Raw genomic sequence first — 27,597 nt, 5'->3', positions numbered from 1 at the left:
AATTTTAAGCTTCTCGAGGATGAGGTCATTATCATCTAGTTGAATGAAAGGATGAGTATCATCTAGAAACTGGACCCTAAGCCTAGAAATGCATAACCCTGGTTAAGTCTAAAACCTCAGGAAAGATGCTCTTAGGACCCCACCCATAGTCTCTCAAATTACATGTGCCTCTACAAGTCAAAGGTACTTAGTAAAATCATCTGTGTTATTTTCATTTCCCAAATAACTTTAAATTAAAATAATCCTCATCTGGACTGTTCTTAGAGTCCATGGTTTCAACCTAAAATGGAAGACCAAACAATTAGAATTTTATTTTGTTTTGTTTTGAGACAGGTTCTCTTTATATAGACCTGACTGGCCTTGAAATCTCAGAGATGCACTTGCTTCTGCCTCCAAGTGTTGGGGTTAAAGGTTTAGGTCACCATGTCCAGATGAACAATTAGATCTTCTAAAATACCAGAAACAACCTTCTCTGGAAGATTTCTTGGAGAACACGTATACACAAATTAGTTTCTCTAGTCCCTCATTGTCCCCTTTTGTTCAAAATATGAATTGTGAACTCAAAGGTACAATATATTATGATATATTATTTAGTGCATCCAATATGAAATAACAACTGGTGTTGTTTTCCATTTTTCCCCACATTTTAAAGGTTAGAGATTACTCACCTCCCCTGCTGGTCATTAAATCAGTCTGGCAGGATACCTCATGATTCTGTGGCCTTCTCCGTATGTGGCAGAGACACAGACTGTGCTACAGACAGGCCTGTTTGCTGTGATACACTACCAAGCAGGTGACACTAAAGGTCTGCTTTAAGCCTATCTCAGGTATCAGTTGGGGCTCATATATAGCCCCTAAATCAGGTACCAGATGGCACATCCCACCAAGTCAAAGTTATCAGCTCAGACTTTCCTAGCTTCTGTTCTAAGGGATGCTGCAACCTCAAGAGGAGAATATTGCTTCTTTTGACTCCCTTATTATTCTAAAGGCTTACCAGTTAAATGCTTAATAGTTCTCTCTGGTGAATCCTTAGAGCTTCAGTTTGGGGTTTATTAAAAAATATATTTACCTTTCCTTATGGAATGTACTAAGACCTAGAATTCATCAAAAACTAGGTTTCTCTTACGGATTTATATCAAAATATCAATTTAGGTTCATATAATAACTGAAGTTTGTTCAAAATTCTTACCAGCATGAAGAGAGTAAATGATTGTTCTCTTGTTTTCTTGAAACAGAATATCATGTACAATGAACTGGCCTCAGACTAACTCACTGTGAGGCTAAGAATGAACGTGACTTCCTTAACCTCCAGTCCGCACCTCAAAAGTATTAGAATAAAAGGCATGCAGTTCCATGTCTTCTAATGTTCCTCAAATTTAAATGAGAAAAGTTGGGTGGGTACTTGAGATACTAACTATTCAAATGCTGTATACTAAAAAATCAGTTAACACAGAAAGAGATTTTACTGAAATTATTTGAGTTTACCTCCATGATATGAGAGTCAAGTGTCTTCAGTCTCTTAATTTTCCCTAGTACAATTTAACACGTAGAAGGCCATTTACTGACTTGGTAAATGCAAAAATGCTACTCTTTCGGGCTTGGGATCAATCTTTTCTTAGAGTATGTGCCATCTGGATAAATCACAAAAGCAACTGCACTGCTCAGGGTGTCATAGCACCTGTCACCAAACAAGATACCCAGAGATGTTTAAGAGCAGATCCCTGCATCAGAGTCTATTGAGATGACCTTTACAGTGCTTTCCAAACTCAAGGTCTTTGATTCTATGTTCTTTAGCTGAAGCTCTGCTTTTGTAGTTTTTTGCAGAACAGCTGGAATAGGCAGCAAAGCGCTGCCTGCTTCTTCTTGACAGATTAACACTCACAGTGGGGTCTTATACACAGTCAGAAAAATCCTGTTCTAAGTGGGCAAGTGCTATAGATTGAAGCTTCAGGCACACCGATAATGGGCACTTTAATGTCTGCCGAGTCTCAAAGGCTAGTATAGGGTTAGCAGCTTTGTCATTCAAGAAGTTAGACTACATTCAGTTTCTCAGGTTCCTCTTCAGCAGATACCTTTACACTGTAATGGATAAAGTTATGGAGAGGGCAGGATAACCACGTCTTAGGAAGATTAGACTGAGAAATCTGGTGTGCGCTCAATTGCCAAAGCTAGCACCATCTCACGGTTTAGAACATTTGCCCCTGAAGTTCAATCAGACGTTTGGGTGTGAACTTTTCTTTCACATTTTCCCCATTAATTAGTAGAGCTGAAAAAAAAATCCCAACAAATACAATCCCAATAAACACAAAAGAGAGAGTTTCTCTAAGTTGACATGATTGTCATCTGGAGCCAAATAATGCCTTGTTTAGAGGCCTATTACATGATATATGGTAGAATTCTCAACAGTGTCTCTGTTCTTTACTCACTAAATTATCATTAGCACAATTTCTTCACCATGATTATGAGAAGAATAAGAAGAAAAAGAACAACAGTGACAGCAGCAGCAGCAGCAACAATAACAACAACAAAAATGGTGATGATATCACTAGATTTTGCTATTCTCTGGGTACAGGCACAGTCATTCTCAATTCAGATTTATTGCTTTATGGGTAAACTTTATTTTAATAGCATTGGCATCCTGAAATGACCTCAGTACTAGACTTTTAGAATACAGTGTAGGAACTTTATGTGTATAGTAACAGGAAAATAAAAATATTTTAGGCATAATGTGCTCCACACAGTTCCTGGCTTGCACACATTTTGTGGCATATGTTTTTTTGTTTGTTTTGTTTAAAACATTTTTAAATATAAAAACTATTTGGCTAAAAAATAGATTATAATTTCTTATGGCAATTTCCATAAGCTAGAATTTTCATCTAGTGATCAGGGTCTCTATTACCCTAAGCTAGCAGATGTTCAGCTAGTTGTTTAGCTGTCTTCTTGGAATGTCTGAATCAAATAATTCTAAATTAAATTCTATTAATCTTTTTCACAATTTATTTCTATCAAAAGTAGTTAGACATGAACAACTTAAATAAAATAGAAATTCAATATTTGAACCAAGTGAATCTCCCTAGTAAATGAAAAAAAAAATCTTTAGTGAGACTATGTCCTTTCTCTGGTATGGAACTAAATATTCTGTGGGAGTTTCTTTGAAGATGCAGACATACTACATAATACAAAGGAACTTGTCATAATCAATTTGAAAGCCAAAACACATTTTGATTTGACTCCAGAGGTTATCAAGGAAGGAAGCATGCTGTTTGCTTGAGAACTGCCAGTAAAGTTATAAAAAATGAAACATAATTTAGAAGATACCTTTCAACGTAGCTTCTATGGATTTTTCTTTACCTATTGCATGAATACTTTAGAAGGTGAAAAAAATATCTATTCAAGTATTTATTGACTATCAAATATCTGCCAAGCACTGTAGGTGACCTAGGCTAGACTATACCTGGACTCTGCCAGAGAACAGGAACTTCACCAGGAAAACAGCCATGTTCAGTTAACCAGTAAATTTCAGTTTAGAGTTTTGCCTTCAGTTTTTTATATATTCATAATTAAAAATAATGTTTTGCTTTGGGTATTTGGACTATATCCATATGTACATATATCTATATATGCACATATATACATGGTTAAGTTAATAAATATATGTGTATAAATATAAATATATAAATTATGTAATATATGTATATGTTCATTGATATGAGAGAAAATTGGCCAAGAAAATAACCTTATTATCCAATTAAACCAACAGTATAAGAGGGCATATAAATAAGACTTTGATCAAATATACCTCATTTCAATATTTTAAAAGGCTCATTTAAAATCATTCAAGTAATTTATAATATGAAAGACAGTTGAAGGTAAAGCAATATTGTGAAAAATCACACTAGGATATGAATCCAAATCTGTGTTCTAGTTCTACCTCTGTACTTTTTCATGGAATATGTCAGTTAACGTCTAAAGAGTATCATGTCCACCTGTTAGATGGGGTAACAGTACTCTTTTTCAATAAATATAGACATAGGATATGCTTTTAACTTGTAAGTAGCCCAAAGATGATCAGAATACCCTGAGGTCTCTCCAATGCCAATTGTTCTCTCCACATGGATGGTTGCATGATAAATCCAGTATTTTCTTGGCCATAGCCTGGAATAATTAACAGTGGGAATTTCTTAATTGTCTTCTTATATAATCATGAAAATATTTATCAATATAGGCCCTTCTTTGAAAGTTGCCATGATGAACATCATTGTTTTTATATTGACAATATATGAAACTAAGTTTAATTTTGTAGTGAAATAAAAACTTGGAGATCAGTATTTACTTAAAGGGGTTCAAAACTGTTGAGGTCTTCTTAGCATCATTAAAGTGCATCTACTTCTGCCTAAAAATCACAACCTTTCTTTGCAGCCTTCAGAGGAAACTTATTGCTGGAGAATGTCACCTCCCACACAGTATGAGGTCAAATTATTTACTACAGGGTCCGAGTGAAAGAACCACATCACTTTCACAAATTTGAGAAAGCACCTTTGAACCAGGATCAATGATTTTCAAGCAGGCATTTCCCTGTTATTCTTTTAACTACATTTTAAAAAGTCAATCTTTTTGTCATAATTACCTTTAGTCTGTATTTTTTTGTCAGGAAGTAGCTGTCCTAATATATGAAGAACAGTATCCTTCATTGAATAGTATTATATGAAGAAAAGCATTACACTTAAAGTGCTTATGCTATCCTACAAGTTGCATCCTCCAGTTTGGCAGCACCCAGAAAACTCAAAGCCCTGCTTAAGCTCTGCCCACTCATTTAGCTTCAAATGAGATGCTATAAAATACCCAGGGGCTGTTAGGTAGAGTGTGCAATGTTAAATATCTGTGGTGTTGTCCTTGATGCTAATAACAAAGTATTGGAATCACACTAGTAGTGGCAGTGACCATAACACGTTTATTCCCAATATTTTTTGCGAAAGACAAGTCACCATGTCTCTAAATGGAAAAAAAAGGGGGGGGGGAATGCTCACTCCCACACTTTGCATTGCCATGACTACAGAAGAACCATTTTTTTTCTATCCCCCTGCTCCTTATCTAACAAAACTAGGGGGTGAGTTGAGTGTATAAATAATAAAATGGATATCCAATCTAAAGACCAAAAGCATTCCCTATGTTTCATAAGTATTTGTTGCTATAAACTATACACACTGATTGACTAGAGAGCTGTCATCTGGAAATGAGTTTCTGACCACTATTTGACTTTGCTTTGTTTTTACCCATATACCTAAACCATGAAAAATCATCCCATTTTTATTTGAAACAGTCCACTGACTTCGACTGTCCTTTGACATGTAGGCAAAGCCAGCTTCTTTCTCTCCAGTCCCAGTCCTTTTCTAATATGCTTTTTTTTTTTTTTTTTGGTCTTGAACTGATTAAAACCAAGCAGAAAGAACATAATTGCAAAAATATCTGATTTGCCTGTTGATGTCTCATTAACCTTGACAGTGAATGTAACTAGTGACTGCCTGTCACAGTGGCATGATGGTTTGTTAGAGAGGGAGAAAAAAAGCCAATGGAAACATCTCAGAGGGAAAAAAAATCCAAGGAGAAACAACTTAGTAGATCATCTACAAAGCATGAAGCATTTCCAAAAGCCTGTGACAGTTCAACTACCCACATTCTTGATAAAGCATCCCTAACAATATTTATCTGTTTCTCAATAGATGCTCTAAAATATTGTGGGGAATACCGACCTTGATGTTGAAAAACAATCTGTGGTGGTGGTGGGGGGTTGCGGCATCTTGAGACTAATGTTGATAAGGCTCTACAATAAGTGAATATGTCTAGTGATTTGTGTGCCGTTAAAAAATACCACAAGTCACTCAATGTGAGAATGTTTTAATTCCAGTCAGTGCCCAGCCAGATTCCCTCTTTACTAATTGCTGGTGGATAGCATGTCAACAAACAGAGAGGGAAACAATAGAGGAAAATGAGCTTCTGTCTAGGGACACGGGGTTACCTGGAGAGGAAGAGACAGAGTTCCCTAGATTCACTAGTATACTCCCTTTGGGAAAAGGAGGAATCTAACCTTCCACTAGACCCAGAGACCCCACAGGAAATCAGCACTTTCCATTTCTTCAGCATCTCAGCTGGGACTGTGTCCTGCCCCGCCTCCCCCCTCCCAGGCAGAAGCTGAAGTAAACAAACCCCATAGTCTCCATCTAGATTCAGACAGAACACTCTCGCTTTTAATTTATTTTTTTTCAATCTCCTATGATCTTTACTTTTCCATTTCTAGTCCTCACTCCTTGGCTTTTCTTAGGAACTTCTTGAAAGTTATCACCGTTAACCTCACTTTTCACAGCAAATTCCCACCTCAAGCTGATGGCGCAAGCGGTTTCTGTTCTGTGTTCCTGTGATCTTCTCGGGGTCACATCCTGGCTCCCAATCTCCGGGCTTTGTATCTGCCCCTCACCCACGCGTTCAAATAAACCAAATGAAAGTCTATCAACCTGTTCTGTCTTTCCCCCAAAGAAGTTGCGTTTACGTGGATTAAAAGTATTGTGAAAGATGAAATAACTGTGACTTACAAGCACCATTTCCTACTCTCAAATACAGACATGGCCACCTTGCTCCGGGAAGAGTAGGCTGGTGGCTGCCCTGGTCCTCACCAGGAACCGCACTTTGGTTGGGTGTGGGTGGGTGTTAATTTCTTCACCATGCCAACTCACACTCCTCTGTCCCTTACCTACTACCCACAGCAACCTATCCAAAAACAGTTCGGGTGCAGCGACTAGAGGAAGAGAGAAGAAAAACGAGGACAGAGAATGGTTTCTTTGAACCTCACCTCCCTCCTCCGGAACACTATTTTATTCTTAAGTAGCGGGACTTTCTTAAATGTATTCTCTTGTTCCGCTTCTTCTTGGCCCAGTTAACCCAAAGCCTCCCTGCCCCCAAGCCCACTGCGACCAAAACAAGCGCACTAAAGCACGGTGGCCGCCGCCGCCGCCCCAACTGTTGCAGCAGCTGCGGGGGTACAGCAGAGGCGGGGAGGGCAGGGCTGAGCCAGGACCCGGACCCGAACATTTCCTGCCTCGGAGCCTCTGAGACTCCAGGCTGCTGCCCAGGGGGCGCGCAGTACAGAGGAGCCCCGCCAGAGCCACTGCCTGGGACAGCAGAGGTGGCTTTCTTAGCCGGGACCCCGCGCGGAACCAGCCCAGCCAAAGCAGCCGAGCCTCCAGGGGCTGCCAGAACCCGCCCTGGTCTCACCTTTAAGATCAGGTCCGTGTGATGCTGGTCTAGCATGTTGGCTTTCTGGTAGGAGGTGACAATGACCCGGCCGTAGCGCCCAGGGGTCTGCAGGTCCGAGTAGAGCCGGTGCTTGGAGCGGTTGACCGGGAATAGGCTGTTGACTAGGTTGCGCTCGATCTTGGCTAGGCTGTGCTGGGGCGCCAGCAGGTGCTCCACGCTCTCTTCCACCTGGTAGCGGCTGAAGCTGGCGCCGAGCAGGATGGAGATGAGCACCGGCGCCGAAGCGAAGAAGACCGGGTGACTGGCAATGAAGTGGCCAAGCCGGGAGAAACACGTCCTCAAGCCCCTGTGCAGAACCTGCCGCAGCATCCTAGAGCAGAGCGGGCGCGGGAGGAGGGCGAGGCGCACGCTCGGCGCGGGCTCGGGCGACGGCGGCGGCGGCGGCGGCGGTGGTGGTGGTGGCGCCCGCAGCGGCGGCGACGGCGGCGGCGGCGGAGGCAAGACCCTGAGCTCTCCTGGAGCCGCGGCACCACCATCGGGGAGTCCCGCGCCGCGCCTCGGGAGGGACCCCTCCGGCTGGAGACACGCCCTCCTGCCCGCTGCCGCGCCTGCCCGGAGAGCCCCCCAGCTTGGCGGCCTCCGCGCCGCCCCCACCCCGCCCTACCCGGGACGACCTCCCCACCCCCCGCCGCCTCCGGGCCCAGGGGGCGACACGCGACACTGCCGCGTTCCCGCTCAGCGCAGGCGGGGCTGGGAGCGGCCCCCGCGGCGCGTCATGACCCCACTCACCGGATCCCCGAAGCCAACGACGGGATGGCGCGGGGAGCGGTGGTGGTGGTGGCGCTAGTGCCAGGAGACTCTGCGCGCCAGCCTGGAACACGAGGACGGATAATTCCAGGCTACACCCAGTCCCCTCCTCTCAGCGTACTCCCCCTCCCTCAGCTTGGCGGGCCAAGCGGGCTCTCCACCTTACCCTACCCCTGGCCTCCTCTGGGGAGACTCAGAGATAAATAAAGAGATGGCCCGGATTTTCAAACAAAATAAAGTATAGGAGTTCTCCCGTTAAGGGGTTGGGTGGGGGCGTCCGGAGACCCGCTTTGGGCCAAGTCTCTTCAGACGCGGAAAGAAGCAGGCTGAGGACTGCGTGCGCCCCAGCTCTTGCCAGGCTCAGGTGGTGGCGCGCACTGGCTGTTGCCGAGAGGGGGTGGGGAACCGAGACGCTCGAGCGTGGAAATCACGCCTCCTCCCAAGTAAGAGCCATTTAAGATCTCCCCAACACTGCAGCTCAAGGGGCACCCCAGGGGACCTGTGTGCATCTGGAGCCCGTCTACCCCAAGTGTCCTAGGACAATCTTTCTCTTGAGTCCCAATTTTAGGGTCGCTCCAGAGTGGATTGAACTGGGCAGTTGTGCAATCCCTCTATCACTCTAGCCACCCTGTTCCTCAATAATAAAAGTGCTGATAATGACACTCGGTCAGTCCATGGAACTGTCTGTCTCCAGGCTTCTCTTTCTCCACCCTGCCTTTTTTCCATCCTCCTTCTCCTCCTCCTCTCTCTGTCGTCATTGGCAGGTCTGGGGGGTCTGGTGCGGCCGAGCTGGTGCGGGCACCCCTGCGGGTGTAAACTGGGAAAGGCTGGCTCGGGATTCAGTACTTAACCCCCTTCTCTCACTCCACCTGGTTCTCCTCCACGCGCGACAGTGTGCGGGTAGGGGGACCCTTATATCAGAACAAGAGATGTACTGGTCTCTGAGTATGTTGAGCCGCAGGGGGCGCGGGGGAGCCAGAGGGGCTCTGAAGGCTTGACAAAGTTGGGCTTGTGCGTGTGTGCGCCAGCCATAGCTAGCAGGCAGCCACTGTGGTTCCCCTCGCACTTCCCCTCGGGAGATTTCCCGAGAAGGCGGACGCTGGCTTCGGCCTGGGACAGACCTGCGGCGGCGGCGGGAACGGCCACGCACAGGTACAATTTAGCGCGTTTCTTTGCGCGCTCTGAGCCCCCGGGTCCGTCCATTGGAATTCAGACAGAGTGGGATCCACGGAGTCTGGGTCACTGACGCTCCCTGTCTTTCCAGGCTTGGGTGGGAACCAGAGCACAAAGAAGGGTCCTCAGGTTCCCAGCCCCAACAGCTTAGTTAGTCCACTCCACACCTCTGGCCGGTCTGCTTGACCTCTAAGTACCAAGGGTCAAATGGGAAGTGGCTGTGACAGGAGGAGCTGTCCCTCGAGTGGCCCACACAACTGAGCATGGACATGCATAATAATCAAAGCAGAAAGAAGAGGGAATAGTGGAGGGGGAAGGGGAGGAGGAGAAGTAGGAGGAGGAGGAGGAAGAGGTGGAGGAAGAGGAGGAGGAGGAGGAGAAGGTGGAGGAGGAGGAGGAGGAGGAGGAGGAGGAGGAGGAGGAGGAGGAGGAGGAGGAGGAGGAGGAGGAGGAGGAGGAGGAGGAGAGATTCAGACTGAGCCAAAGCCAGAGAGAGCCTGAGAGCCAGAGACAGAACCTTGAGAGCTCAGCAGGAGTGGGAAAAGGCGACTGAAAGAGGCATTTTCCTAAAATTCCCGTCCTTCTAGACTCCCCAACACCCTCTACTTCTCAAACTGAACTTGAGAACTTGCGCATTGGAGATAAAAAGTCGTGGACCTTGAAATCCCTTTTCTCCCTTGCTCCTTTTCCTATGTCACATCTACGTTCCTTCAGCAATTCCTACAACTGCTGATCTGTCCACCTTTGGGACACACTTGTCCAGTTTATCCCGAGATTGCTTCCTAGGTCCTTCCACCTGTCTCTTGCTGATTTTCTTTCTGCTCATCCCCGCTTTTTGCCACTCAGTTCTCTTTCCCAAGGCTCCTCGGAACACCCAAGCCCCAAAAGCTTCCAGCCTACATCCCCTTTCACTCTATATTGCCCTTCTTAGGAAGGATTTATGGAGCTGGCTAGAAATTCCCCTGCCACATTCTATTTGTGCCCTTCCCCCAGCATCTTAATTTCAGCTCGCTGAAATGCTGCTGCTCTGCAGCGCTTTGCTGATTCACGATGATCGCGGAGGGAAAAGCCTCACTGACTTGTGCCCCTGCAAGCGCTGAGGTAGCACAAGTTGCTGCAAGGGCATGGGTGTTGGGAAGCCCCCCAACCCCCTCACACTGCTGAGCTGCTAAAAGGTCAGATGGCTGTCTTGAGTAGCTCTTAGTCCTTCGAAAATGAGAGAAGGGTGCACTAGGTGGGGGTGGCAGCAGGAATATTAGGAACCCAGCTCATCTCCACTAAGCTAATCCCAGTTGGTGGGTGGGCACCTGTCAAGAGACCTAACATCTGTTTCATATACCCAGCTGCCATACAGCACTGGGACAAAAGTAAGAGAACAGAAATCAACACACAGTTCTACTTGGGAACCTTTAACATTTGGGAGAAGCTCTTCTCATTTTGAAATCTTTTTCTTTCTAAATAGTTCCCTCACAACCTTGCTTAGCTCTCATGTCATTGGTCTTTGTTATTTTTTTTAATGTCAGCCTTTATGCAGAGTAAAGAATGTATGCTCTCTTTCCGGTGCCTAGGCTGAATATTAGAGCAGGAGACACTACATTGCCCAGCTGTCCTGGGTGGGTAGATCAGTTTCTTTGAGACCAAAGCATCGCCTTCTCATTCTTCCAACTCTTATCCTTGTCTATCTCAAGGGGAATTTCTACCTTACCTGCTTTGATGCAGAGACAAAACCTTCTGATACTAAATCTTCAGCAATCTTTTATTATATACAATACAGTCAGTATTGACTAAATCAAGCTAAAAGAGATGCATGAGGGAAAGAGGGAAGGGAGAGAAGGAGAGGAGAAAAGTGTGCCTCTCCGCGCGCGCGCGCGCGCGCGTGTGTGTGTGTGTGTGTGTGTGTGTGTGTGTGTGCGCACGCGCGCGCGTGCGCGCTCATGTGTTGCCCATTATTTATCTACATTTAGACTTCTAGGGAAGCATTGCCATTCTAAAGATTTTGATTTGCATTTTGGACAGTAACACTGGGAACAGAGCTTCCATCAGTCTATTCATAGGTGGTTTCTCTATCTGATTAAGTATTAACGCATATTAATATTGTACAATTTAGAAAATAAGAAAAGAAGGAAGACATCTTTTTCCCAACTGCCTTTGAAATGTAACCTCTGTTAGAAATTACTTGCACACATAAACACAACAGTGAAGTATGTCTGTAGCATTTTTAGCTATGGATCTGAACCCTGCTCCACTCCTTACTACTGACCATTTATTGTGTGACTAAACTAATCTTTTTATTTAAGTTCTCTTTTCTGGGAAATGGGAATAATAGAATATACTCCATGGAGTTGCTGCAATGATTTTACTAGTTTAGAAGGATAGAAAACATTTAAAATAGTACTTAAAATCTCACAAACACCCACAAAATGACAATTATAATTATTCTCTCTCTCTCTCTCTCTCTCTCTCTCTCTCTCTCTCTGTGTGTGTGTGTGTGTGTGTGTGTGTGTGTGTGTGTGTGTGTGTGTGTGTGTCTGGCTATGTGGCTATGTATGTACATATGTGCATGAAAAGAAAATCAGTCTCTGATTCCAAGAACTGTCCTAGTGCTGTGATCTGGCCTTGACATTGCCAGGAGATGGCCTGGCCTGGTACTATCATTTAAACTTTTGTGTTCTCTTTGTGAACATAAACCATTTCCCAAAACACTAATGTCAAATAAGAGCATTGTGTAACTGTAATGGATTAAGACCAAATGAGGACAGCTCCATAATCATGTCTGAACATAGACAAAACACAAATCTTGTTCAGCTCACAATAAGTGACCAAAAAGGACATTATTCTAGGTAATCAAATGGACTATTGTGGTCTTTTAAAAACAAATCAGTTAAACTATTATCCTAAACCCCCTCCAAATAAAGGCTAATTAAAACACCCACTCAAAAAGCTATTACTGTGTGCTGACTGACCCAAACTGTCAAACCATAGAATACACATTTATTTTCTATGCAAAAATTTCTTATTGAAATGTCCCCTTAGATCTCCATAATAAAATGCAGCTTGTTGTAGTGTAGTTTTGGTAGTGTTTGGCATTGAAATATATGCATATTGTTTATGTGTTCCTTTCAAAATTGAGGCTAGCAAGTATGAGTCACTATTTTTTTTCACTAAAAGCATGAACATTTTCTCATGTCAATTAATATTGCTAAAGAAGATCTGAATAATGCTATAGAATCCCTTCATGTGACTAAACTTTATCAGATAAGTTTAAAACAATTCTATTATAAATAACACTGAACTGAAGATCTGAAGATCATGCACATAATTTATAATCTATGACTGTTCCTTTATTTTTTCCAAGTCTTGATTTTTATTACTTAAAAAATCTGCATATTTATTTTGCTTTCTGACTCTGTGCTTGTGCCTTCAACACTTTCACAATGATTTGATTTTCTGCTCCTCAATAAGGAAAGCTCATTTGATCCTGTCAAGAACACACTTGGCACACATGGAGCCACCAAAGGCCCTGCTGGCCTGCTTCTTTGTCTTAGACAATCTCATAAGGACTTTTAGTTTCACAGCGTGAACCCCTCACAGTCTGCCTGGGCACATGGCACATGCAGATTTAGGTGCTTTCCCAACCTTCTTGGTATAAAGGTAGACAATTCTTTTGTCAGGGGTTCGAGATAGCCTAGTTTTGTCAGAGGCTGTATTGTAGGAAAGCCTATGGTATGTTAAATGCTGGACCATCCTGAGAATCTCTAAGCACCATCCCAGGAAGAGCTTTTCTATTTATTTTTAAGATCAAATATCCACCACTACATTTTAAGTAGAATGTTTCTAAGAAATATCTGTCTTTCTGCTTGTCTGTCCTTTCCTTTCCTTTCCTTTCCTTTCCTTTCCTTTCCTTTCCTTTCCTTTCCTTTCCTTTCCTTTCCTTTCCTTTAATTTGGCTGGCTTACAGGTACAGAGGTTCAGTCCATTATCATGGCAGCATCCAGGCAGGCATGGTGCAGGAAAAGCTGAGAGTTCTACATCTTCATCCGAAGGTTGTTAGCAGAAGACTGGCTCCCAAGCAGCTAGGACAAGGGTATTAAAGCCCAAACCCACAAGGCCACACCTACTCCAACAAGGCCATACCTCCCAACAGTGCCACTCCCTGAGCCAAGTATATACGAAATATCAAAATCATCAAATGAAATTAGGGGGGCAACTCAACAGGTCAGAGACCTGGAGGCAGGGCCAGACATAGAAGCCATGGATGTGTGCTGCTTGTTGGCTTCCTCCTCATGGCTTATACAGCTTGCTTTTTATAGCACCCAGAACAATAAGCCCAAAGGTGGCACCACCCACAGTAAGCTAGGTCCTCCCACATTAGGCATCAGTCAAGAAAATGAACTGTAGACACATGCTTGCCAATAGGCCAATCTATTTGGGGGACATTTTCTCAATTGATGTTCTCTTCTTCTCTTTACACAAGTTGACAGAAAACTAAAGAGCATAACTTCTAAGGACAATTTAAACTTGTAAATGAAAGGAGAGCATGGAAACTCTGTCTATTTAAGATGAAAACACATATAATTTTTTAGCCATATTTATGTACATTTTATTATAGAATATTGTTCTTATTGTTTTAATTCATCATTCATTATTTTCACATTTTTTATTGATCCTAACTTGTAATTTAAACTCTACCATGGTTATCTATGCATAGGAAAAAAAAAGGTTTGGTAGTATCCATGATTCATATTTCCTCAGGGATTCTTAGATCACATCTACCATTAGTGAGACAGAACTTCAGGATTTCCATTTTTGTTTTTACTGTTTATTAAATATATAATATATTAAATATATAACAAAATATATATTTTAGTTGGGAATAATTTTTCATGAATATCTCCTGATGATTTCCCTTCCCCCATCTTCTCCTAGATCTACTTCTATTCCCCACACCTGTCTTTCTCTTCCCTTCCCTCTCTCTTTGGAAAACAACAGGCAAACAGCAGCAAAAACAATGAAACAAAAACAAAGAAAAAGCACAATAAACACACACAAAGTTGCGCACAAATGTAAAACCCATAAAAATCCAAAATGAGAGACCATAATACATAAGCAGACGACAAATAAGAAAAAAAATGACCAAAAGAACCAGTAAGAGACAAAGAATCTCCAAAAACATCATAGACTTCATTTGGTCTTGCTGGGCATGGGGTCTGCCCTTAAGTGTGGTTAATAAACCCAGTGAGACAACTTTGGAGAAAACTTATTTCCTTTGCAAGAGGTTGTCAATTTGAGTTAACTACTTATTTAGGAAAGGTAGCTTATGCCTACCTCCATCTCAGTGTTGGGTCTTTGTTGGGCTTGAACCTATACAGCTCATGTACATGCTGCCGCAATTTCTGTGAATTGATATCACATCAGGCCTGTTGTGTCTGGAAGATACTGTTTCCTTGACATCACCTCTGTTTCCTATAATCTTACTGCCTCCCATTTCACATACATCTCTGACCCCTCAGAGAAGGAATTTGATGGAGACATCCCATTTAGGGCTGAGAACTTCAAAGTCTCTCGCTTTGCCCACTTTCCAGTTATGGGTGTACTGTAAAAGGAAGTTTTTTAATGATGACTGAGTGGAGCATTGATGTAAGGGTATAGCAGAAGTGACACATTCTTATATGTATATGATCTTTGTGCAAATGTTTGCTGATTAAACATCTAGGTTTTTAAAGATGTTCTGCCTGCTTAGCAGGATCTCAGTGTCATCATGAGTCCTTTAGAGTGATCCATTATGACATAAGAAAAAAATTTATACAATATAATTTTCCTTGATAAACACAGGACTCTGAGTTAAGAGGGAGCTCCTTCCAGTATCAGTTTATTGATAAGAATATTTTGATACACATCATTTGTGTATCTGTGCTTAAAATGTGATTAGTGGTTTCAGATGACTAGGCTAAAACCTTTTAGCTTTTATCTCCTAATAGAATGAGTAGCTTTACATGATCCCCACATTTCAAACTCCTTCATTTCTTCAAGGTTCTCCTAATATCAAGGCTCATATCTCTAATAAGCCTTCTCAGAGCACCACACCAAGATCAAATAGTTTAACTCTTGAATAATTTTATGTAAATTATGTCTGTAAGAAAGGCAGTGCTATGGTTGGCAATTAGGAGAACAGACAGAACTTTTCTCTTGGCAAATTTGTAGTCTAATTAGGTTAAATGAATATAAATAATTAAAATATAAATTACTATAAAATAATGACAGAGGATAAGTTCCATGACACTAGTGTGTATGGACTCAAAACAGGCATAGATGGGACCAAGATATAGCCCAGAACAATTGCACACACAGAGGCATATATAATATTTGGGTTGTTTCTGGCATTAGAGTACCCTTAACACAGAGTTAGCATCTTCTTCATTATTTTGTGTTTCTTGCATACCTAATGTGACATAATATTTTAACATAATATTTCTATTCTCTTAACATAGTTTTAATTTCCTTATAGCCTAGGACCTTACCTTGAAATTTAAAATTCTACATTCATATCCTCAGTGGCAGGACTTGTAACAGAGAAGTCTTAAGTAAATACACGTTGATGGTATATTAAAGTAAACTATATGAATTGGCCATGTTATTTGTGCATATTGATACATTTAGACAAAAGATCTCTGAAGTTTCTTCACTTGATTCAGTAATAGATGAGTTTTAAAAGGGAGAATTTAACAATTCTAACTTTACATGTTTAAAACATGTGTTAATCTGCATGAGAAGCTTGGGCTACAACATGAATAGGGTGCTCATTCTAACAAACCCTCTTAAATCGGGTGAGCATACTTTAATATGCAAATAAATGGTGCAAGTAATCATTGAGAATCTTTCCATTAAACTACGGTGAGTGAGACAATGACATATTTTACAAAGAAAAGTTTGAAGTAATGAGTACATTAAAAGCAGAAAAGTTTACATGCATTTCAAAACTCTTCTTGAACTCATGTGAGTGGGCAGAAAATTGAATTTTAGTGCACATCTGCTTTTGATAGCCTTTTGGTCATAAGATTGAGCTATTTGAGGTCTGCTCTGTTCTCATTTTTACAATAATTCTAGACTTTTGAGCCTGGTCAAAGGAAGACCATTTCTTATTTTGGGGGTACCTGAATAACATCGATTTTTAAATTAAATTTATTTATTTATTCCCTTTACAACCTAACATCTGCCCTTTCTCTCTTCTCAGTACCACCTCATATAAGTTCTCCCCTGATTCCACCTTCCCTTTAGAGGAGGTGAAGCCTTCCTCTGGGTATCAAATTTCACCCAACATTGCATCTCATTCCCCACCCACATCACTTTCTTAGTAGCAGACAAAATTGAATTCAGGCTTTTTATTAAGTCAACCTTGTTTCCTTTCATTAAACCTAAGTGAGGAACATCTCACTTTCAGGAACAGGGACAGATCTGACTACCCTCTACCTCTGTCAGCTTTCATCATTTCCAGGTTTTAGCTTTGAAGGTATCTTGTAAACTACTGGAATTCAGGAGTTGGTAATCTTTTGTAAACTAGGTCAATTAAATTGAAAATGAATTTAAATTAATACACCACAAATCTTATACCTGATTTCAAATTATGCCTTATACTTTATCCTTTGGGGATGCATTTGGCTTAGAAAGAAAATATTTAAAGAGGAACTTTTGAACCAACTAATCTCCGTTTGTGTTTTGTGAATAATTGTGCTGAAAATTTATGAGAGCAATAGAAATGGGCCAAAGGGATATTTTATGAACTAAGTTTAGCCTACATGCTTTCAAGCATCTTCTTAGCCCATATAATTTTCAAAAACATTCTATGGATTATTAATAATTTTAAAATGCATTTTAAGGAGGAAATTGAGGGTTAAAAAGATTAACTATTTTGTCCAGGGTTATGCAATAATTTAACAGAACCGAGGACTATATAGATATTAAAGTTCATATATCTTTCTCTGTTCAGTAGTTTTGTGTTTATAAGGGTAATTTTTGACTTCTTTTCTAAAATGCTTTAATTGGCTATCGTAATGTGTCAAAAATATCTTAGTTAGATAACATAATGTGCTATAAATATCATAAAGAATTTAATGTTATTTCTGTATTTAGTAATCAGTTTAGCCATTGTAGAGTGGCCGCATTGTGACCTTTCCATTAATTTTTCAGTATTTGGATTCATTTATGATGTTGCTATTTCATAGAGGAGATTTGTGGGCCAACAAAAATATTGTTGTGGATCTTAAACTGTTGCAGATGGCCAAACTTCTGTAGTTCTTGTCTGTCTTTTACCAAGAAAAATCCAGTAAAATGGCAAAATGGAAAACTGTTAAGAAGTTCTAAAATGCATAACAGAAAAGCAACCAAATCAACTTTGACCTTATGCATATCGAAGTGCTTCCTTTTTCTTGGAGATTCACTATATTGTTTCTTTAATTCTTTTCCTTTGCTTTATTGCACAAAGTAAACAGAGATCATTCCAATCACCAAATCCATTGTTTTAGGTTTCAACATAAGGGGCATAAAAGAGCATGGGGTTTTCTAATACAACTCTTAGCTTCAGGGCAGTCTTTCTTTGATGTTTATATATTTAATCCTTTCAAAAATTGTACTCTAGAGCATAACCTAAGAACAAAGCACTTCATCCCTTCTGTTACAGAATAGTGTTATGTTATTTCTTGCTTTAACTTAAAAAAAAATGAAAAAGTTACCATGCATCCTGTTACCAGTGGCTGTTCACGTCCTTATAGTGAGTAGCCTTGTAACAGTGAATTAATTAATGGTAAAATCTTATTTGCATATTACAAATATAAGTGTAGAAAAGTTAAATTAGGAAGCAGCCACAAGGAGTGGTGAAGTTAGGGAAGAAAAAAAATAGATGAAAGTTTCCTATTTCTGACAAAGAACAAGACTCTCGGCACTCTGATTCTACTTTGCTTCTATCTTCAGGCACCCTCTGAACATTGTGAAGGGGATTATTCTAGATGTGGAAAATTTTGACCTTCTATAAATTGAAAGGTTTATCCTCAGGTGAATGCCATTATATTCACACCCTATAGTGTACCAATCTGCAGTAAATATATTAGACTGAGTACTGCTCTACCCTTATATTTGGTTCTTCTAGTAGTCTCATGACAATATTTTAGACTTGTGATATTAAATTGATAATGCTATTTGTAGGTCTTATACGTACAAGTTAGTATGTTACATATGAAAAATGAAAGAGATGCAAGGATTTTGCCCTTCAGTTGTCCATTCACTACTGAAGTGAAGCCAAATGAAACAAGAAAAATTTTGGGCATAGAAAGCTTTGACTTCGGTGTGCTTTGGTGCTCATGAAAGCATTCTTTTAATCCTACCTGGAAAACAAGAGATGGGCATTGAGAAAACTTTAAAGAGGGTGTACACAGATGCTTTCTAGTTTCCTATATTATTTTCTTTGACTACCATTGGAAGTTCACTTGAGGTAACCCATATACGTTAATGGATTCCTGCCTCTCTCACAGGCAGAAAATGCCAGACACCTATCATCCCTAGGGCTAATTCTCAGTGAAAGATGGGAAAAGTCAGATAAACACTCAGGATTCATCACCTCTCTGTGCAAAAACCTAAAGATGCATTTCATGTATGTCTTCAAAGAATTCTCAGTTGAGTGAATCTCTCTCTAGTTTCCCACATCATTCAGACACTAATGTTTATCACACCATCCCTTTATTGGCTTTTCTGTTTTCTTTATCATTCTTTTTTCTGGGAACTACACTATATCTCAAAGAAAAAAAGAAAAAGAAAAAAGGAGAAAAACACACCTGCATCCTCATCTCTGTTTTGTGACCTGTTTTGGGAATACACAACTAAAAATAGGAGATGACATCAAAATAGAGTTTCAAATGTTAGTGGTTAGTCAACACTAGTGAAGTTAATAAAATGTAAGTTATACCTAAGTAAACTAGTTTATAAAACAAATTAATTCCAGGGACTAAGCCACTACCCAAAGACTATACATGGACTGACCCTGGGCTCCAACCTCATAGGTAGCAATAAATATCCTAGTAAGATCACCAGTGGAAGGGGAAGCCCTTGGTCCTGCCAAGACTGAACCCCCAGTGAACGTGATTGTTGGGAGGAGGGCGGTAATGGAGGGAGGATGGGGAGGGGAACACCTATATACAAGGGGAGGGGTAGGGTGTAGGGGGATGTTGGCCCGGAAACCGGGAAGGGGAATAACAATCAAAATGTAAATGAGAAATACTCAAGTTAATAAAGATAAAAAATGGTGCACATAGTTAAACAGTGTTTTTCAAACGAAGAAATAAAAATGTCTGAAAAACACTAAAAAATGTTCAATATATGTAGCCATCATGGAAATGCAAATTTAAAAAAACCGTGAGATTCCATTGTATACTCATGAGAATAATTATGATAAAAAATAAACCAAATTAATTATGACAAGAAGAGATCTTAATTATATCAAGGTAGTAGGATGGGGAGAAAGGTTAAATACATATGTTTTTTAGGAACATGGACTTAGATGGTAGGACTTCCATGATTGCAAAATGAAAGCAAAGAAATACGTTGCACTTTTCGAAGACACATTACTATTTCAGACATGTATGTCACACGATACCCAACCTCAGAGGTAATAGTTTATTCTTACAATGTTTCTCTAGAGTTTCTTGTCAAGATGAGGATGCAAGACTTGTGTCAACCTATATGACACATGGGATTTCAATGAAATGATATGGGTATGAGAGCTAGTCATAAGGGCTAGTGGCTTGATGGATCACACACAGAGGTGCTGCTACCATTATTCAGGTCAAATCAATAATGAGGAGATTTGTATGGATTAATACATGTCTTTTCTCTGAAAAGAATTTCATTAGATTTTATGTCTAGTTGCCTGGGTGAGTCAACTTCATTTAAATACATAATGTAAACAGATGAAGAAGACAAAGCAAAAAAAGTGGGAGAATGGGGATTTGCGTATGATTTTAGTGGGCAAGATTTTCTGGAAAACATCTTTTTGATTAATTTCATCTTCCTTTGTACCTGGTAATATTCATTCGTTGACTTAAAAGGATCTAGTCCTAAAATGAATAAAGACTATATACTCTATTCAAAACCCACAAAGCTACATACCTCAGTGGCAGCTCTTATTTCTGTTGGGACACACAAACACACACACACACACACACACACACACACACACACACACACACACACACACACTCTTCAATTTACCCATCAATGAAGTTGATGAAAATAAAAGCAACAATTTACAGTGTGAGCAGTTTCATTGACACCTGTATGGGGACTTGTAAAATTAAGGCATATTAATGAAGTACTTTTATTCCTGTTAGAAAGTCCCACTGTTACTTTTTTTCATACTGGTTTTGTAGCCTAGGACATTCTGTAACTAATGATACAATCTAGGATGTCACAGAATGTATGATCATCTTCCCTTAACTTCCTAGGTACTGGGATTACAGGAACATGGTACCAGGCCTGGCTGTTGTTGGCTCCTTTAGTTTTTCCCCAAGATGAAGTATTTCTATGTAGTTCAGGCTGAGCTGGAAATCATAAGAGAAATCTGCATCTCTCAGCCTTCCAAGTACTGAGATTTCGGGCATGAGCACCATGCCTAGCTAACAGTCTGATTCTTGATTTGTCCTTTTTAAAAAAATTCTCTTTAGTGATGAAAAGGTGTTTTTTAGTATCTTAAAATATTACCTGAAAATCTCACAATATAAATGAGATGATGGCATTAATTTTTTTACTAATCTATTACCTATATAGATATATGAAGACCATTGTCTAGGAATCCTGAATTTCAATTGCTGTGTCCATATCAGACTGTGGCAGCACAAACCTTCTACAAAACCTCCAATTTGGAAAGATTCTTTTAGGCCACAGGGCATCAGTGATGGAATGTAGAGACCGTGATGATAATCTCTCATTTTACACCAAAAAGGAAAAAATGGCCAGAAGAAAATGAAAGAATCAGAGAAATCTGTGAGAAGGCTGAAACCATTACTTACAAAGTTTGATGGGATCCCCAAATCCAGTGCTTTAGTAACAGCAGTGTTTGATTTGTACTCAGTTTGAAGCCTGCCCAGTGCTGTATTTTGGATGATGAATGCCCTTAAAAATCTATGCATTAAAGATTTGGTCCTGGGACTGGAGAGATGGCTTAGCAGTTAGGAGCACTGGCTGGTTTTCCATAGGACCTGAGTTTGATCCCCAGCACCTACACCCTGACTCACAACCATCTCTAACTTTAGTTCCAGAAGGATCAGATACTCTTTATTAGTCACTGGTCTATTGCTATGAAGAGGCACCATGACTAAGGCAACTCTCATGAAAGAAAGCATTTAATTGGGAGCTGGCTTACAGTTTTAGAGGCTTAGTCCATTATCAACATGGCAGAGATGCTGGTGCTGGAGCAGGAGCTGAGAGCTATATCCTAATTGGCTGGTGGCAGGAAAAGAGAAAACTGAGCCTAGTATGGGTTTTGGAAAGGTTGAAACCCACTGCTGGTAACACAGTTCCTCAAACAAGGCCATATCACCTAATACTTCTGAAAGAGTGCAATTTCTTGATGACTAAAATGTTTAAATATGTGAACCTATGGGGGACATTCTTATTTAAATCACCACAGCCTTTTCTGGCTTCCTTGGGAAGCCAGGCACACAAGCAGTCAAAACACCCATGAACACAAAATATAATTAAAATTACAAAGAAAAATATTTGGTCCTCAACATGGATCTCTAGAAGATGGTGTACCTGTAAGAGGTCTGACCTAAGGCACCCTATCCTCTATTACTAGCTTTTGCTATCTTTTCATGAGGTGGGCAGGATGGTCTTCTCTAAATTCCATGTTGTTACTATCTAGCACACATACTAGAGGCTCCAAAGCAGTAGATTTAAGAAAAGTTGTAATGCAACCTCCTAAGTGGTGAGCCCAGATAAGCTTTTTCTCTTGTAACTTAATCACTTCACATATTTCATTATAAAGACAGCTAATAAACAGACCAAATTTACATCCTCCTTTTTCTCCAGTTCAAACTATCCTCTTCATTTTCTTTCATCTATTTCTACCCTAAGTCTCTCCATTTAGTCACCACCATTAGTGAGTGATATCTGTAAACAAAATTAGGAAATGGGAAAAAGTGGAAAGTAAGATTATACACATATCTTCATTCCCCTTCCCCTATTTTTTGCTTGTTCTCCCCTACTTCTTTTCAGTCCCATAGGCTTATTTTTAGTGTGATTCACCTAAAATAGTAACACTTTGATCTCTTTAAAACAGCATCACCTAAGCCACAGTAATGACCTTCCCAATAGAACAATAAAGATAAAATAAGGTGGTGCCAAAATCCCACAGGAAGGACTATTAACTAATATTATTAAGTGATACTTCCTAAATGGAACATTTCCGGCATTATAATATTTTATTATTAATAAGCCATGAGAGCTTAAAGAAAAGAAAGACCTTTTTATTTCTCTGGCTTGCTCTCCTGATAATCGTAAAGGAATCTAAGCCTTGCTTTATGACACCAAATTTCAGTGGTCAATCTAGTCAGTCAGCAAATAGAACAATAATAAACCACACTAATTATTATCACATCAACAAAACAGAGAGTTGTTAGAAACATTCACATCCAAATCAGTTATTTTGACATTATGTGGTCATCATCCAAGTCAACATGTAAACAGTAATTTAAGAAGTCATTAATTGGAACCATGTTTGCTGATTATCTCATATATGCGGGAATATTTTTCATTGAACAGATGGCTTTGCATCAATACCATCTTAGAAATTAGTAAACACAGATTTTTCTAACTGTGGGAAGGAAGTAAATACATAAGAAGTATCCAATGGCAAAAGGCAACCTATATAAGAAACGCTGAAAACTGAAAGACAGTGGTAATTCATTTGTGGTGTTAAAACTATCCAGGGAAGAGAATGCACTTGAAAATATATGGATCAGAGGTTTTGCTTATTCATCTAGTGTGCTAAAATCTAGGGCTTATATAAAAAGGCTCAAAACCAGGCAGCTTAAAAATCCCCAGCTTGATAGGTCTGAAATGTGAGGGGGACCATGGGAAGGGTCAGTAGCTTCCTGTAAGGGCTCTCAAAGGGTATCTCTTTCTGGGCTTTGAACTACAATCTTTGACTTTCTTTGACTTATAGGTATGTCATGCTGAACTCAGCTTTGATGTTTACATTATGTTTTGTTTCCAAATGTGCACATATGTGTGTATATCAATGTTCAAATTTTCCATTTAAAGACAACAGTCATACTGTTTTTAGGGCCTGCAGAACAACTCTATGACCTTAGCTAGTTGTGTCAAAGATGAGCCTATTTCCAAATTCTGAAATATACATTAAGTCTTTAACATACGAATGTTATGGGGATACAATTCAACCTATGAAATCTATTAAGAGACCTCTATGACCTAGATAGAAGTCAAACAGTCTGGAAGCTGTGACAAAAGCATTTTGGACTGGGTGTTTGTGGGTGGAGGTACATCAAAGGGAAAGAGTAATCCAGTTTTCATAAATTTGCTGCCAACTGGATGCTAGAAACATATAATCCTATTTTTTTAAAGTTAATACTTTTTGATTCATGCTTCTTTTGCATTAACATTTTGGAGGACAGATATTAAAAATTGCTTTACAATTAGGAACTTGAAGAGTCAAAGAGGAACTCGAGTTGTTGCAAAATCTCTCTCAGGTATGGGGTCTTAATATGAAGCCCAAGTAGGCATCTTTCAGTCACTGTTGTCATATTTGCAGCCTCCAGAGTGCTTGAGTTACAAGTGTGCACCTGCATCCCCCATTCCTGGATGAACACACACACACACACACACACACACACACACACACACACACACACACACACAAGATGCTTGGGTCTGTTCTAGGCTTAAAGATTGTAATGTCCTTCTTTAGATGTTTCATATGATTCCTAGTCCAACTTGGACTTTTGTGGTAGAATATCCACTTGCTTGTTCTCTCTCTCTTCTTTTTTCTTGTCCTCCTCCTCTACCTCCTGTCCTCTTCCTCTTCCCTCTCCTCCTTGGCCCCCTCTTCTTCTACTACTACCATCACTTCTGCTGCCGCTGCCGCCACCACCACCACCATCACCACCACCAACACCACAATGCTTTTCTACATGCAGTATGCCAATCACTTCTAGAACTTTACAGAAGCCCTTTCAGGATCATTGTAGATGATATGTCATATCTAGTTCCTCCTCCCAACCCTGTGCATCCAGAAATAAGATACAGATTAAAATTTATTTACAAATATGTTGGCCATATAGCTAGACTCTTCTTTGACTGGGAATCATAACTTAAGATAACCCATCTATTTCAATCTACATTTTGCCACATGACTGTCTACCTCTACTCAGGTACTGTACATGTACTGTCTCCTTACAGCTTCCCAGGCAGATCTTCCTGAGCCTGGCTCTATCCCAGAAATCTCTTTTCCTCTAGAAGTCCAATCTCCTATTTTCTGCTTAAGCCATAGGCAATAATTTTTTTAATTGACAGGTGATGCATCCATATAATACACAAGATATTCTCTACAGATCATCCTTTCTGATTTGCTTGAAGTACATGCTTTAGTTGTCTGGCTTATTTTCTGTATAGCTACAGTCATCTGTGCCATAGCTTTAACAGTATATGACTTCCTGCTTGGAATTGACAGTTTTATGTGGCTACCATATTTTACCTGAATGAAAGAAAATTGATGTCCTCATTTTAATGATATTTTCAATACTTGGGTTAAAACCATCCTCTTGTTGTAAATAATGAACTGTTCTTTACAAACTTATTCCATCTCTTTTAAAAATATTTTTACTTGATGTATATGGATATTTTGACTGCATGTATGTATGTATGTATGTATGTATGTATGTATGTATGTATGTATATTCATTCATGCAGTTCCCATAAGGGCCAGAAGAGGGAAACAGATTTTCCACACATGGAGATACAAAGAGTTGTTAGCTACCTTATGGATGCTGAGAACTGGAGTTAAGTCCTCTGCAGGAGTAGCCAGTGCTCCTAATCACTGAGCGATCTCTTTAGTCCCCTTACACCTGTCTTGAGCATCAGTGCTAGTAATGTCTTGCTGGCCATAAGCTTTTTGTGCACAATGCTCTAAGATCTGTTTGTCTGAATGTACCTGGCCTAAGAGGTCTTGCCATTTTTTCTGTGATTTAACTGATAGTTTCTTTAGAAGTGGCTTCTTTCAAAAATATTCCCCCACCACGCACACGCGCGCGCGCGCGCGCGCGCGCGTGTGTGTGTGTGTGTGTGTGTATGTGTGTGTGCATGTGCGCTCACATGTGCATGCACATGCACTAACCTTGGCACATGAATGGAAGTCAAAGGACAACTTTATGAAGTTGGTTATCTATTTTTGCTTTTATTAGGGTTCAGGAAGTAAATTCAGGTCACCTATCTTGCAGGGAAAATAATCTTACATGCTGAGCCATCTTGCCAGCCTAACTTCTTTTCTTAGTTTATTTCTTAAGTTGATTAATTTTAATTCTGTGTGTATGGATATTTTATCTGTATGTACGTCTGTGCACCATGTCTATGCAGTATCTGTGGAAGCTAGAAGAGGGAATTAGATACTCTGGTACTGAAGATAAGAATCATTGTGAACTGCCATGTGGGTGCTGGAAAAGAACCCAGGTCCAGACTCTATTAGAGCAGACAGTTTTTTAACTGCTGAGTCATCTCTTCTGACCCACTTTTAATTGCGAATAATCTCTTTCTAGAGAATGTTAGTTGAAAAATAATTAAAAGTATATCTGCATGATTCAGGAACAATCAGAGGTCTGAATTTCTACCTGGCAGTTTGATGAGAAAATTTTGTCAGGGTAAGCTGTTATTTAACGTCACTTGGTTTAATATTGTATGTATTTATACATGGGTATTCCATCTTATGATTTGGTATATACATTATATATATATATATATCATATATATATGCAAATCATTTTCTTGAACTTGAGAGAGAGAGAGAGAGAGAGAGAGAGAGAGAGAGAGAGAGAGAGAGAGTTAGTTTGGAGTTTGTTCAATCAACAGATATTCAAGCAACTAATATGTGTTTGACCCAGTTCGATACCTGAATAAGTGACACATAAACCATCTTTGCTATCCCAAGAAGGTTCATCAAAAAGAACAGCAATTGCCAGCACATGATTAAAATATGATGAGGTCTTCACTGGCATTTTAACAACTGATATTAAATGTATCAAGCCAAGACTGAGAGTCAGAGAGTCATCCTGGTGATAGAAGACTACTAATGGCAATGACTGTCAATGCCATAAGTGTTCAACACTAACACAGAAGTACAGCAGAAGTGAAATTCATGGATGGAGGGAAGAGCCACTTAGTGTTGGTTAAAAGAAGGAGATTGTAATTTGGAAAGTTTATGTTCAAAGCTGTGCAGATCAGATGATTTGCATCATGCAAGCTTTTTGTAATGAGTAAGAGTGAGGAAACAAACCTATGATCCAGTATTAGCAGAACTAGATACTGTTAATCAGAAGAGAATGAAGGCCAGAGGTTGATATCAAGTGTCTTCAACTGTGTGCTCTAACTTGCTTTTTGATACAGGGTCTCTTATTGACCTAATAGTTTATCAATTCAGCTAGAGAGGCTGGCCATGGAGCTCCAGACATCTGTTCTTGCAAGGATTACTAGAACACATTACCACATATTACTTTTTTATATTGGTACTGGGGATCAGAATTCACATCCTGGTACTTGCACTGCTAGCATTTTACTGACATAGCTATCTCCCCAACTCTCCTTTCATTATTTTTTGAGGGGTGAATGCAAGAAGAGCTCGGAGGAGGGTAGAAGTAAGAGTAGGGAGGACCAGGAAGGAGCTAGGTTGTCTATCTGTTGGAAATGTTGGGATTAGTTGTGGTCAAGTTTTAGGGATAGATGCAGTACCAAATATAGCCTCAAGGGGGAAGCAAAGAGAAGGCCACACAGCTGGGAGATACACAAATACTCATTTTCTGACTGTTGGAATAATTCCTTTCCACCATTTCTTTTCTGTCCACTACTGCCCACTCTATATCCTTTTCCTGCCTCTCGAAATCAATGCCTTCTCTGGGATTCTGCCATTGGCCTCTCCTCATTTTGCTCACACCTGGAAGAAACTCAGCAAGCTGACATTGATAGAACCTTAAACGCCTACCAGATCCCACCTCTGCGGTAACCATTAGCTTTCTCTGGGTAGGGTTAAGAGTTACCAGTCTCATGCCCTTGCCAGACAAAGAGGAGAAATGCAACAATAGTATCAGGTGATCAGTCCCAGAC

General features: G+C 40.2%; 1 protein-coding gene and 1 pseudogene across 1 annotated transcript in view; both read right to left on the bottom strand.

Annotated features, from left to right (window-relative positions):
- Positions 1-7,626, bottom strand: part of Ptchd1 (patched domain containing 1) — a 51,507-nt gene extending 43,881 nt beyond the window's left edge. The window contains exon 1 of the mRNA NM_001191734.1: positions 7,267-7,626. Within this exon, the coding sequence (NP_001178663.1) occupies positions 7,267-7,617 (351 nt within the window). The 5' untranslated portion in view covers positions 7,618-7,626. The remainder of the gene's footprint in view (positions 1-7,266) is intronic.
- A 4,990-nt stretch (positions 7,627-12,616) lies between these two features.
- On the bottom strand, positions 12,617-12,972 carry LOC134484090 (large ribosomal subunit protein eL34-like; annotated as a pseudogene).
- Between the last annotated feature and the right edge of the window lie 14,625 nt (positions 12,973-27,597).

The sequence above is a fragment of the Rattus norvegicus genome, chromosome X (assembly GCF_036323735.1).
Source record: "Rattus norvegicus strain BN/NHsdMcwi chromosome X, GRCr8, whole genome shotgun sequence".
In the NCBI taxonomy this organism is placed as follows: Eukaryota; Metazoa; Chordata; class Mammalia; order Rodentia; family Muridae; genus Rattus; species Rattus norvegicus.
The sequence above is the reverse complement of the archived record's forward strand: the minus strand, read 5'-3'. Positions and strand labels throughout refer to the sequence as shown.